Consider the following 14,144-nt stretch of genomic DNA (forward strand, 5'->3'; position numbering starts at 1 on the left):
GTGATCAGGCTGTCAGACTGGATTCTGGGGTCTGAACGCCACCGCCATGTTTGTCTGAACTGCTGCCGCCCGGTTCTTCCTCAGCACTTCGTACCCTCCTCTTCCTCAGCATGCCTGTTGTCTGGACGGACGTGCCAGGAACAGACGGGGCCCTGAAGGCCTTTGTTGCTGTAACATTTTACAGCCTGCAGGCCCCATCCGGCCCCTCGGTGTCCCAGACTGGCCCCTGGTGGTCAGTCTCAAAATAGACCCTGATAACGCTGCAAGAAAATATAAAATATGTCCATGTAGGGTCCAGATTCCACAGGTTCTAATGATACGTGGGCCTCCCGGGGCGGGATGTCATATAATCAGCTCCGTATCGGGGGGGGGGGGGGGGGGGGGTTGCAGTGTTTGGTGCTCATTGCTGCCACTTATGCTGGGTTCACACTTTGCATGTCAATAAGATATTCAGTCAGCTGCAGAAGATGTTCCAAGCTGACCCAGAGGATTCTGTTGGACCCGGTTCTTTTCTGCTTGTTAGCTTTGTGAACCGTAAACTACTGCTGATCTGGACGAAGGGTTCTCAGACGGATCTCTGTGCCCCGGGTTCTAGAAGCTGGGAATGAACGATGGTTCCTCATGTGGAGCCGTCTGACAATTTAAAGACCTGCTTCCTGGAAGTCCTCCAGATTCCTCCCATGGTTTCATGAACTTTCTTAACTGTAGGGCAACAATTTATTTAAAATCCTTCCAGTCTTTCTTTGAGGAGCTCTTTTATTTAATCAGGTTGGTTACAGGAAAATGCTTCAGATCTTTATGTTAAATTATTTAACCAAAATGGATTTTCCTGACAGCTGAGCCCAATAATGTAATTAACAAGAAACTTCAAGATCTATAATTTGTGCAATAGATTAATAAATCATACAGATGTAGGGACCAATTCTATTTGGTTTTTATTTGTCTCCATGCGTTGGCATCAAACTTTGACTCAGCAGATCTGCAGTGTTGGCAAGACTTACAACTGTCCAGGTAACAATATTCACAATCTAAGACGATAATCCGTGAGAACGGCTGATTCATGGCGTACATGAACATGTTCTGTAGAGAACATGAGGGGAACGTTTGTTAAAGTCATTCAGAGGAAGACAAAACAAAGACAGGTCTGAATAAAGTCTGGTGTGGAGACAAGTTTTTCCTCCCTGCAGGTTTGCTCAGGTCTAGCTTCTGATTGGCTGTGGTTCCAGGTGGGAGATGCTTCAGGCCGCTGGAATCAGCAGAGAGAGGAGTTTTAGCAGAGCAACAGAAAGAGAACGCTGAATAAAGCTGGGATCTTTGGCCGGCGCTGACCGTGCTTTGGATGTCAAAGAAAAGCTGCTGTTTGTTCTGCAGCAGCTCATTTTCATGCTGTTAAAGTATTCAAATGTCTCCTGCTTGGCAGAGACGCACATTTGACTGAGCTTAGCCTGCACCCGTCTGTGTTGGTCTGTAGAACCCACAGAACCACAGCAGAACCACAGCAGAACCAGCTTTACCTGCCAGGTATGTGTCACATGTGAGGAACCTGACTCTGGATGGTAAGATGCTCACGATGTGCTCACTTATATCATAACGCAGTCATTTAAATCAGTGTACAGTACAGAAAACACATTATGATCAGACTGAGACGATAACACAACGGTGCACTGAGGAAATATTATTATTACGTTCATATCAGAGGTGGAAGTGATGTAAAGGAGCACATACACATAGAAACATGCATGTCCACAGAGATGAGTGCAGTGCATGCTGGGATAAATGGGTATTATAACCAGGGTTATGTCCATAAGGCAGGTGGATTTAGTATCCAGTGTATCCTATCTGACCGTATGAACATTAACAGCACAGAAACATAGAATAACCGATAAATAAATGGTAAATAAGGCAGAGTTACTGGATTATTGCTCAGGAGTTGCTCAGGAGTCAGAGTCAGCTGTTCATCAGAGTGATGCATTGTGGGAAGAAGCTGTTCCTGAGTCTGTTGGGTCTGGTGTAGCGTGCTCTGTAGCGCCTCCCAGAGGAGAGAAGGTGGAACATGTTGTGGCCGGAGTGACTATAGAGATGTACAGGATGAAGGGCAGGATCTGTTCTTCAGTCTCAACAACCAGAATAAAGTTATGTCAGTCCCTGCAAACTGTTCCTAATTAAAGTTTTTTTTCTGTTTGCTGGTTTTGAAAACATAGAGTGAGGTTTTGGGTTTCTGCAGAGTCTGTCTTTCCATCATTCCCTGTTGTCTTAAAGGTCCGGCCATGTTGGGTTCAAAGGCCCGATCAGCCAATCAGGAGCAGAGCTGGGCGGCGTTTGGCCACATGGTGCCAGCCGGTCAGTAAGATTTTATGATTTCTGTGTGGTTCTGATCTGTGGTTCTGATCGGTGGTTCTGATCGGAGCATGCTGCAGATAAATCCTCCTTTTTAAAAACAGAATTCATATTGTTGAAATGATTGTTGATGCTGCATGGTCTGCGTGTGATTCAGATCGTTTTTTCAGGATTTTCTCCAACATCAGCAGGAGCTTCACGTTCATCCTCAGATCTGAGACTCAATTTAAAACCAAACTTTTTCTTTAAAGTGGAGAAACTTCTCCGTCAGTATTTATTTAACAGGGTAAAATGTGCCTAGAATGATCCGCTGGTTTCTAAAGATGAAGTCATGTGGAGGATGGAGTGCAGGGACGATCTGCCCATCGGGCCACGGTGGAGCGTTCAGCTTCAGACGGGATGAAGGCCGCGGCTGATTGGTGCAGTTTTAATCTCTGCTTAATGAATCTTCTGCTGCTGGTCAGCTGTCAGCAGCGTCTTTTCTTTCTTCTCGTCCTGCAGTCACTGCGTGGACTAACAGTAATTCCTCCATCTCTCTGTGTGTCCCCACGCTGCTAACAGTCACAGAGACGTGTGCGTCCTCTCTGCTGCTCCGCTCCTGACCTGCAGCCTGCTGTGACGTGGCGCCGCTGTCCTGGAACAACCTCATCATTTCTGCCGTCTCCGTGCTCTGAAAGCCAACAGCAGCGCTCCTCAGATCCTCTCACTAGAAGGATTTGGGTTTGCTTTGCAGTCCAGGGGTTGTTTGAGTTATTGAAACGTGTCTGAGTTATTCAGACGAGGAGCCGTGGCTTTAAGAATATAATTATGGAGGTTTTATGACTCTCAGGAACACGTAAGCTCATCAGCTCTGCGTCTTTATGCTGGAGCCGCTGTAACTCAGAGATGCTTCTGCTGTTTCCTCTTTGCTGTGAGCTGCAGGTAAGCGTTTGGCTGCAGACGTCGTTAACAGTGACTGTGTCCATCCTCACTGTGTGCTGATGGCCAGGCTTCCCTGTCACTGTGTGACGCAGACAGATCTTCCTCCGTGTGTGGGTTCATGTTTGCTCTGGAAGCCCAACTGTGTGCAATTGCTTTTGGCAACCCTGCCTATGTGTGCATACAGCACGTGTTTTACGCTCTATTTGTCCCTGAGGTAGTCGGGTTATATGTGTGTGTTCTAGCATATGTTACAGTGTAAGGCCCATTTGCAAACATATACTACACTGTGAGAACCCACTGCTCCTCATGGGGACCAAAGCCTGGGCCCAATCAGAAAGAAGGTACTGTTTATTTATTTATTTTATTTAATTGTTTTTATATATATATATATATATATATATATATATATATATATATATATATATATATATATATATATATATATATATATATAGTTTAATTTTTATCAAAAGCATTTTTTTTTTTATAGTGCTGTTTTTGGGAAATAATCAAGGTGCTGCGATGGCCTAGTCAAAGTCCAGACCTGTGAAGAAACCTCAAGCCAACCCAGAGGGTCAGAACATAGATAGACCCGGTTGAGGACGATGGCCTCAGACTTCACTGCGAAAAGGGAACTAAAGTCAAATATTCTTGAAATCAGTGCATTTGTCCTTGATTCTAGCAGGTAAATAAGATGTTCTGCTAATGGAATCAGATTTTTGCACTTAAAATAGGAACAACTTATCTGCATCATCAGAATGAGTAAAAATACTCATTCTGTTGGCAGATCATCTTATTTACCTGCTCAAATCAAGGAGAAATATACTAAATTCAAGGAAACCACTTTCATAAAGGAAGGGAGCTCCACCCCAGTCTGATGCGTGTCAATCATGACCTGCAACAACCAGAGCCTCCAGAAACACCGCCTGAACCCCCTCCACACCTGGAGCCCTACTGCCACCATCAGGGAATCACCTTTCCCCACGTCTCTGTGCCTCCAAACATGGCGTTGGGCGTTATGGGCCAACAGGCTAACCTGTCCGGTCCTGACCTTTCCTTAAATCCCACCAAACTGTTCCTAATGGGGAACAGAAAGCAAGCAGAGAGCACCAACAGCTGGAATGAACGCACAGAGCTGTCAGTGAAAAGGAAAGAGATGTGGAATAAAATCCACAGCAGTTTATTTTCTCTCTGTTGTTCCTGGAGAAATGAGTCAGTAAGTCTGTGAATTCTGTTAGTTTTAAGGTGTTAATGTGCAGCTGTGTTCAGAGAGTGTTTCTTTTCTAAGGTTGGTGTTTCACCCTCCTGCTTCATGGATGACCTTTCATTACTGTTAGCCTCAGCATCCTGCCATCACCCGTCCCTCTAATTACATTCATTAGAACCAGAACCAGCAGGAACGCGTTTCTCCTCTCACTCACTGCGTTACTTTGTTTTTATCATTTGTTCAGCCTCGCTGTGCTTCAGTAGAAACGTGTCCCAGACGCACATCGACAGTGATGTCAGCCTCCGTTACACACATCTCCTTCCCTGCTGCTCCGCCATGACATCACCATCTGACGCCGTACGCTCACCCACAGACGGAGCGAGCAGCCTCCAGCAGAAACACTCTGTGATGCAAACAGATCCGCCCTGAGAGGCCCAGATTTAACCGCAGTGACCCGGGTCTGCAGGCTGGAGGGTGGTGGTGTGAATATTAGGATGTTTAGTTGTGAATATTGTTACCTGGACAGATGTAAGTCGTGCCGACACTGCAGATTTGCTGAATGTCAGTTTAATGTCAGACAAATAGAACCGACTAGACTCCCATCGGTTCCTCTTCCAGGTTAGATCTGTATGATTTATTAAACAGGAGCAACAAATACAGGTTTAATATAAATTAGCAATAATTCCAGGAGCTGCATAAAGCAGACTTAAACCTTTTGGGGGGTTTCAACAATAACTGCTCCCTGAGGAACCCCTGAACTGTATTTAATCCTCTAATGAAGGTGTCGGTTTCCATCTCTTCCTCTTTTTAAATCGTTTTTCTCTGAGCGCTCCACCCCCGGCTGGCGAAGGCTTGTTATTTCTTTGAGTTACGCCGGCCTTAGCGAACATGTGCTGATGATTTAAGGTTCATCTGCACGCCGCTACGCGTGTCCCGCCTCTCAGTGGGAAACAGAGTCTGAAAGGACGTTTTTACGCACAGTTTGTCCTTCAGATTTTTGTCCGGGATCAACCGGCTGCTGTTTTAATCCAATCAGCTTTAAGACGACAGCGGCGCTCTCTCTGCTTAATCCAATCAGGTTTTTGTTGCTGGCCAGAATGAATGAGGGCGGGTGGCCTGGTGATCAGATCCAGTCAAATAAAACAACGGTGAAGTCGTGCCTCTGACTCCATAAACAGACTCCGTCTTCCATCTGGTTAACTCTCAGATAATTATAAGTTAGTCACCAGAAACAGGGAAGACTGCCCAGCCTTCTTTGTGTCCTTCTGGCACAAACTGTGAAATGCTCCAGTATGGTGCAGTAAAGCAGTGCATGATAATCTGAATGCTTTCCATCTCAGATGCTTGGGTAGAATAAAATATTGAGATGATTCTGATTCCTCTCATGGCTGAATGGATGCACTCCCACTTCTGCATGCGTTGATGGTGGAAGGTGCAGAGCTAGCGTTAGTCTCAGCGCTAACGCTAGCTCACAGCTAAACTCGCTGCTTAGCAGAAAGGCTTCTCCAATAGTTTATCTCTTTTCCTTTGAGGTTTTGCAGCAAACAGCCTCCATCCTGCTGTGACTCGAGCTTTTATCTGACCCAGACTGGTAAATCTCTGCATGACAGAAATTCTGATTACGTACCTTCCATCAGAGCATTTAATGAGTCCAGGTGTCGGCTTGTTGGAGACTAGCATGAAGTGAATTAGCCGCTAAGGCGAAGTTTCAGTGTGTTAGTTTTGCAAAGATCGGCAAGTTGCTTCATACTGTTGTGCCATTACGCATGTTTTTAAGTTATTTAATGTCTAATAAATAACTCTCTGTGTGTTAGGTACTGTCTGGTGATGATTAGCCCAAACAGCTGAAATCAACATTTTATGGTCATTTTCACATTTTCTGTTAGAAAAACGTTTCATGTTATCGTAAATATTTTTAAAGATCAACAAAACCCAGTTGTGTTTTCGTCTGTGGAGGACAGCGCTGAGGTAAAAAGGTCTCTCTACATCTGTGTTCAGTCTCCATGGTAACCTACACCTGGGCCGACCAATGGGAGCTCTCCATCACTTCCTGCGGTCATAGACGTCACAAACGTAGACGCCTGGTTGGGCGGGTTCTGCCTATGCTGGGGATGCGTCAGAGCGTCCGCCATGTTGAATGTGGCAAATCTGCAGTTAGACTGAGTCACTTAAACAGTATCAGAGGGAGTTTAATCTCAGAACATACTTTATATTCGTAATATTTCTATTTTTGTAATATTACGAGTTAATTTTCATATCCCTTTGGCTTCATTCCCCTGACTTTATTTTTGTAAAGAATAAAAATAATTATAAGAATCTAACCTGGCCCTATTCAATCAATCAATCAATCAATTTTTATTAGTCAACTGCAATTTGCATTACAATCGAAAATGCATTTCAATCGAAAATTCAGTTCCAGGACTAAAATAATTCTGCAAACTGTGACTATTCTAGAAATGTTCCCTCCTAATTCTCATAATATGACGTTTTCTCATAATATTACCACTTTTGTCTTTTTATTTACTTTATTCTCCTATGACTTTTTTGTCATATTTGTAATTTTATCTCTTTAATACTCCCCCAAAAAGTCTGTTGCTAATCTGTGTCTATACCGGATCTTAAAAGGTTATTAAATAATGAAGACCACAATGTTTATATTTAACCAGTTGATTTTTATATTCATAACACACACTGACCGCGGTCCAGAGAGTCCGTGATCAGTGACGTTATCAGGGTTCCCTCCAGTTTTGTCCTGTTGGTTGTTTAGGATGTTAGCTGAAGGAAGCTTCCTTCTCTGATAACACTGGTTGGTCACGGCTGACGTCTGATATACTGACAACTAGTGGACATGAGAAATGTCTGGAGGATGTTTACAGCAACAAGAGCGATAATGGTCATGTGTTAGCTGCTGGACTTTTTAGGTCTGGTCGCTCTCGTCCAAGTTCCTTTATCCAGTTTTTCCCCTCCAGCAAAAGTCCCATGAAATTATTATTATTTCAATAATTTATGTCATTTTCCTTTGCTGCACCTGTCTCTCCTGTCTTTGTTGTCTTTCATTCTCATCATGCTAGAGTGACACTAATGCGTCTAAACTGGCAGGGGAGGGACTTAGATTAACAAGTATGATGAATTAATCTGATTGGATGAAGAATGAGAGACAAAGCACTGATTGGTTCCAGGGATAATCTTTAAGTAACCATCTAGAGACCAGCTTAAAGTCACATGGAAGCCAAAAAGATACACACTCATCTGTCCGTTAAAACATTGAAATTAGGACAAATGCACAAAAACATTTATGAGAGATCAGATGTGATTATTAAATTTTTTCCCATAATTCATATTTACTTTCTACACCCGTTTCCTGCTATTTCAACGGTGACGGCGCCCTAGCGCCCCCTATTGACGAGCTGCCAGTGCTAACGATACCTGGCACTGCATTCATTGGAGTTTGCTTCATTTTATGTCCTCAGACGTGTTTCTGTTGTTGATGAAACGTTGGAAGTCAGCGTTTACAGATCAGTTTAGGATCGGCAGCATTAGGCCAATCAGAACGCAGGAAGGACATTTAGCCGAGCGATAGAGTCGTGCTGCTAAGGGTTTTAGATTTTTCTTTTTATTCCACTACTGTGATATATTCTTAAAAGACATATAGTATTGTGATAATATTAGTTTAATATTAGATTGTAGTTCAGATTGTTATGATAATGTAAAATAAATTAGGATTTATTACAGAGGAGAAAAATAAAAAGGCTCGTTCGCTCAAGTCGGTCTGGCTCAGAGGGGGAGGGGCGGGCGCGCTGAAGCATCTGAAAGAGCCTCAAAAATTCATATGTTCTGGATTTGCATCTCTCCCACACACACAGCAGCACGCAGGTTACAGAGGAAGACTGAATGCATCTTTTTAAAAACATGGAGTGCATGCAGACGATTCAGGGCATGCTCACACCCAGCCTGTCCAACACGGCGCCTGACTGCACGCCTCCTGCACACATGTAGAAACCTTCTCTGCCAGCCGGCTGGTTTTTAGCTCCTGTTTAGTAAAAGTGTGAGAGAAATCCGTCGTCATGAGAGGCTGCTTGTCTCGTGTGCCAGACACCCTGCACGCTGACCTACTTTGGTTCAGATTCTCTATTTTTTATGAGACTGCAAGAAGCAGACACTCTCGGCACAAATGGAGTTGGCTACATAAAGCTCAATTCATGCAGCCGCCTTCTACACACACACACCTAAAGCTGGTTTGGTATGAAGCAAAATCCCTTTATCAACACATATTTATTCATCTACACACCCTAATGCCACCAAGGATCCTGGTTGGCATAGAGACAGATGCCTGAAGGACAGATTCTCAGACACAGAAGCATAAAACCACACAGATGCTGAAGGAAATGTCACCAGCTTCCTGGGAAATGATCAAAGGAAGTCATGATGTGTTCGACACACAAAGAAACCTCAACCCGGCTCAAACAAACGAGTGACAGCTCCTCATTAGCGTGCAGCAATGGCTGCTCATTTCACCGGGTTTGTTTCTGCCCTGTTTACGTAAAAGAAAATGCTTGAATTTCATCACGCCTGAGTGGCATTTCAATGGCCGCCCCGAGCTTTCCCAGCACAGCTTCCAATTAATTCATGAATTACTGCTCAGACTAGTTGACTTGCCACTGATACTTGAGAAATGATGCTCCTCTGCCTGCACAGCACAGAGCGGCTCTCTGCTGCGGCACAGCTGGATCACTCCGGCACCTCGTCCAGAACAGAACCGAACGCACCGCGGTTCTCATCAAAGAGAATATTTCACAGAAAATATTACGTAATTCACCGTCAGAACAAAACATGTTTGAGGAGCTTCATAGTCTGTCTTTGACCAGCAGCCTTTAAACCCTTTAAACTGGGCTGCAGGACCCCAAAGCGTCTAATCTGAGCTTCACAATGGAGGCATCACTTTCACTGTCTAACCACGTTTTCAGAATCCACTCCTCAAACACCATGGCTGCTCCATCCAGTGGTAGACGGCAGAAACGCTGATATCGCCCACTCTAGCTAACATCTGCTGGTTTCTGTAAAGGTTCTCCACACAACTCAACCCGACCGCACCAGAACTTATGATTTCAACTTCCTGTTGAGTCCAAGAAATTCATTGTCCATTTTTAAAACGTGCTTTTACTCGCTGGCCTTAACTCTAACTAGAAGCTTTGTCACAAAGGAAAGTTTTAAGATTAGTCTTAAAAGTAGACGGGGTGTCTGCCTCACGGACCAAAACTGGGAGTTGGTTCCACAGGAGAGGAGCCTGATAGCTAAAGGATCTGCCTCCCATTCTACTTTTAGAGACTCTAGGAACCACCAGCAGACCTGCAGTCTGAGAGCGAAGTGCTCTGTTAGGAACATACGGGGTAATCAGAGCTCTGATATATGATGGAGCTTGATTATTAAGGGCTTTATACGTTAGAAGAAGAATTTTAAATTCTATTCTTGATTTAACAGGAAGCCAATGAAGAGAAGCTAAAACAGGAGAAATATGATCCCTCTTGTTGATTTTCATCAGAACTCTTGCTGCAGCATTTTGGATCAGCTGAAGGCTTTGAACTGCATTTTGTGGACTTCCTGATAGTAAAGAATTACAATAGTCCAGCCTTGAAGTAACAAATGCATGGACTAGTTTTTCAGCATCACTCCTGGACAGAATGTTTCTAATTTTGGCGATATTCCTGAGGTGAAAAAAGGAAACTCCGGAAACCTGTTTAATATGGGATTTAAATGACATGTCTTGGTCAAAAATAACACCAAGATTTTTTACTTTATTACCAGAGGCTGGTAATAAAGGGCTGCACAGTGGCGCAGTGGGTAGCACTGTTGCCTTGCAGCAAGAAGGTCCTGGGTTCGAGTACACCCCTGGGTCTTTCTGCATGGAGTTTGCATGTTCTCCCTGTGCATGCGTGGGTTCTCTCCAGGTACTCCGGCTTCCTCCCACAGTCCAAAAACATGACTGTCAGGTTAATTGGCTTCCCTAAATTGTCCTTAGGTGTGAGTGTGTGTGAATGGTTGTTTGTCCTGTTTGTCTCTCTGTGTTGCCCTGCGACAGACTGGCGACCTGTCCAGGGTGTACCCCGCCTCTCGCCCAGTGAACGCTGGAGATAGGCACCAGCAACCCCCGCGACCCCATGAGGGATAAGCGGTTTGGAAAATGGATGGATGGATGGATGGATTACCAGAGGCCAAGTTAATGCCATCCAGATTAAGTGATTGATTAAGAAGTTTATTTTTTGAGGACTCTGATCCAAAGATTACAACTTCTATCTTGTCAGAATTTAAATGCAGGAAATTTAAAGTCATCCAGCTTTTGATGTCATCAAGACATGACTGCAGTCGAAGTAACTGATTGGATTCATCAGGATTTATGGATAAATATAGCTGAGTGTCATCAGCATAACAGTGGAAATTAATCCCATGCTGTCTGATAATTTTGCCAATCGGAAGCATATATATAGTAAATAGAATTGGTCCAAGGACTGAACCCTGTGGTACTCCACAGGTGACCCTAGAGTTTGACGATCAAAAATCATGTTATGAAAACATAATTATTAATTTTCTACCAGTTACAGGGTGTGATCTCTGGGCCCCGTCAGATAAAATCTCGTCTGGCGGCCAGACAAGGCGTCGCCTGGAGTGTCAGAGAAGCATTTTATTTCTGTTCCAGTTCTTCTGTGCATGATTCTTTGCTCATAGTGACTGAGCAGCTGGAAGGTTTGTTGGGATCCGGACTGGACCGCCCTGATTAACACAGAACTCTGAATCCAGCTGAACCAGAACTGTAGGCGGTTGGATTCACTGATTTAGCAGCTTCTACAAGTAATATAGAGTAATATAGAGAGAGTGGTGCCTAGATGTTAGAGAGCGGGGCTCTAGAATCCTGGACAGGCTGCAAGGTTCTGGGTTTAAATCCCACAGACTGCCACTCTGGGTTGCTGAGCAAGACCCTCAGCCTAATGGTGAGGGCCCACTGCTTCCTAAGGGACGCGTTAGATGTAGAGGACGAATTTCACCGGTATTTATGATAAATAAATAAATTATTACAACGACATTCAGATCATTAAAACTGGTATTTTCTTTACTAGAACATTACCTCAAACGTCTGCAGAGTGAAAGGAGTGTCTGGTGCTAATTATTATTATAATAATAAGTTATATTTCTACTGAAACCTGTTTTTAATCTAAACCCATGTTTGGAATTTCTTGGAGGTTTCTCCATTCAGAAATTCACCAACTAAAGGTGGCAGCAATGCACCGAGCGGTTTGGGTTTTTCCACACGCCTGTCAAACGGTCCCACCTTTGCCATGTCGGCTCTATCGCTGCTGATGGAGCCAAAACCTGAATAACCCGAACCGACTGATGAAAATCTAAAATCGTGTCAGAAATTGTTGAATCGTTTATTCAGAGATTCTCTTTCTGCTTCCCACAGAACAACAAACGGAGGAAGAAGGATAATTCCCACTGCTGCCACCAGCCGGACCGGTCCAGCACCGTCGTCAGAACCCCAAACCCAACCGTCTCTGCCCCCCCGACGTTCCCGGGGCTTTCCCAGCATTCCTCACCGGCTTCTTCACAAAGGTTCCCTGTGGCGTTCTGCACAGCTCCACTCGCCTCGGGGCCTTGGACCTTCATGCGTCTCTTAGCGGCAGAGTCCACCCACACCTCCACCCACACCACCACCACCCGTACCATGAGCTGTGAGCAGGAGTTTGGAGACGGGGCCATGGGGGTCACACTGACGCTGCGCCTCCTCATGCATGGAAAGGTAAGGAGAGAAGGCTGCATCACCTCCTCGGTCTGTGGGAATGTTGGTCCTGGAGGTGGAGCTGCATCAAACCTGCTGGATGTTTCTTCATGAAGGACGTTTTAAGACAGTTTAGTACAGAAATTAGCAGTCGGGTCTGTTTTGGACCAGGGATGGAGATTTAGATGCTGTAGTTGTCTGCAGCAATCCCCTGAGAGCAGAAGGAGGGTTACCAGAACATCCAACGGTGCTTAGCTCCTCCATGAAGGGGCGCTGTGGCGCCTTTCTGCTTCACCCTGGTCTGATTGTGGTCCAAATTAATATTTCACATTGGGCACATGTCCTCGTACCGCCCAGAGAACAACCTGGACACTTCTGGTAGAAAGTTCAGTTCAATTCAATTTTATTTATATAGCGCCATTTCATGAAACATGTCATCTCGAGGCACTTTACAAAGTAAAATCAATCATATTATACAGATTGGTCAAAAATGTTCCTCTCTAAGGAAACCCAGCAGGTTGCATCAAGTCTCTCCAAGCAGCATTCACTCCTCCTGAAAGAGCGTAGAGCCACAGTGGACAGTCGTCTGCATTGTTGATGGCTTTGCAGCAATCCCTCATACTGAGCATGCATGAAGCGACAGTGGAGAGGAAAACTCCCCTTTAACAGGGAGGAGAACCTCCAGCAGAACCAGAACCAGGCTCAGTGTGAACGCTCATCTGCCTCCACCCACTGGGGCTTAGAGAAGACAGAGCAGAGACACAGAAAGCTCAGAAGCTCACATTGACCCAGTAGTACTTTCTATGTTAGAGAAGACAGAGCAGAGACACAGAAAGCACAGAAGCTCACATTGACCCAGGAGTACTTTCTATGGTAGAGAAGACAGAGCAGAGACACAGAAAGCACAGAAGCTCACATTGACCCAGGAGTACTTTCTATGTTAGAGAAGACAGAGCAGAGACACAGAAAGCACAGAAGCTCACATTGACCCAGGAGTACTTTCTATGGTAGAGAAGACAGAGCAGAGACACAGAAAGCACAGAAGCTCACATTGACCCAGGAGTACTTTCTATGTTAGATGGTAATAGAGGATGATCTGCCTCCCCTGATGATGTCACAGCTAACAGAACGCCAGACCAGGTGTACCTTCTATGATGAGAAACATGACAGAGAACAAAAAGTTAAAAGCTGAAATGACAACAGTCGTTTTAATGCAATGCAAACCCACAAAGTTCTGCCAGAACATTGAACGGAACCAAGTCTTATTCTCTTATTCCAGTTTACTGTTTCTCTCTGAATCCAAATGTCTCTTTGGTTTATTTCTACGTTCAGTCAGGTCCATGATTCAAGCTTATCGGTTTGTTTCTGAAACACTCCAGCATTTTTAGATGTTCTACAGATGATGATGTTTAGTTTGGGCTGTTTTATCTCCCCGCTGTTCCAAAGGGAGAAGAACCAGCGCTCAAACCTTCAGGGCTGCAGACAGAAGTGAAAGATTTCTAATTGGTTCTTTTGATTTCCTCCACAGGAAGTTGGCAGCATAATTGGAAAGGTGAGTTACTACCTGCTGCTTCCACAACACATCCAGCAGGATAATTACTGTGATCCTGGTAAAGCAGGACTTCTGTTGGGTAAAGCAGGAGCTTCATCCCTGCAAAGAGCCACTAATGGAAATCCATGTCAAAAGAAAGCACAAAGAGTCCAAATATTTTACTCTCAGGTTTGTTAAAGCTGCGGATCAGACCACCGTTGGCTGTGAAAGGAGCCTTAATAGTGCGTCAGAATGTGTCAGCTGCTCCTAACGCTGCTGTAGACGCAGAAAAACAGACGAAAAGCAGAATTATTCCTAAATAGCTCAGGAACGCAGCCACAGCCAATTTCCTGCCGCAGATATTCTGATTCTCGCCATCG

At 44.6% G+C, this 14,144-nt stretch overlaps 1 protein-coding gene across 4 annotated transcripts in view; it reads left to right on the forward strand.

The window, feature by feature from the left end:
• Positions 1-14,144, forward strand: part of LOC105918746 (poly(rC)-binding protein 3) — a 99,839-nt gene that overhangs the window by 45,824 nt on the left and 39,871 nt on the right. For all 4 annotated transcript variants that reach the window (XM_036151754.1, XM_036151756.1, XM_036151758.1 and 1 more), the window contains 2 exons: positions 11,919-12,254; positions 13,762-13,785. In XM_036151754.1, the coding sequence (XP_036007647.1) occupies positions 12,120-12,254; positions 13,762-13,785 (159 nt within the window). In that variant the 5' untranslated portion in view covers positions 11,919-12,119. The remainder of the gene's footprint in view (positions 1-11,918; positions 12,255-13,761; positions 13,786-14,144) is intronic.

This window comes from Fundulus heteroclitus, chromosome 20 (genome assembly GCF_011125445.2).
Source record: "Fundulus heteroclitus isolate FHET01 chromosome 20, MU-UCD_Fhet_4.1, whole genome shotgun sequence".
Classification (NCBI taxonomy): domain Eukaryota; kingdom Metazoa; phylum Chordata; class Actinopteri; order Cyprinodontiformes; family Fundulidae; genus Fundulus; species Fundulus heteroclitus.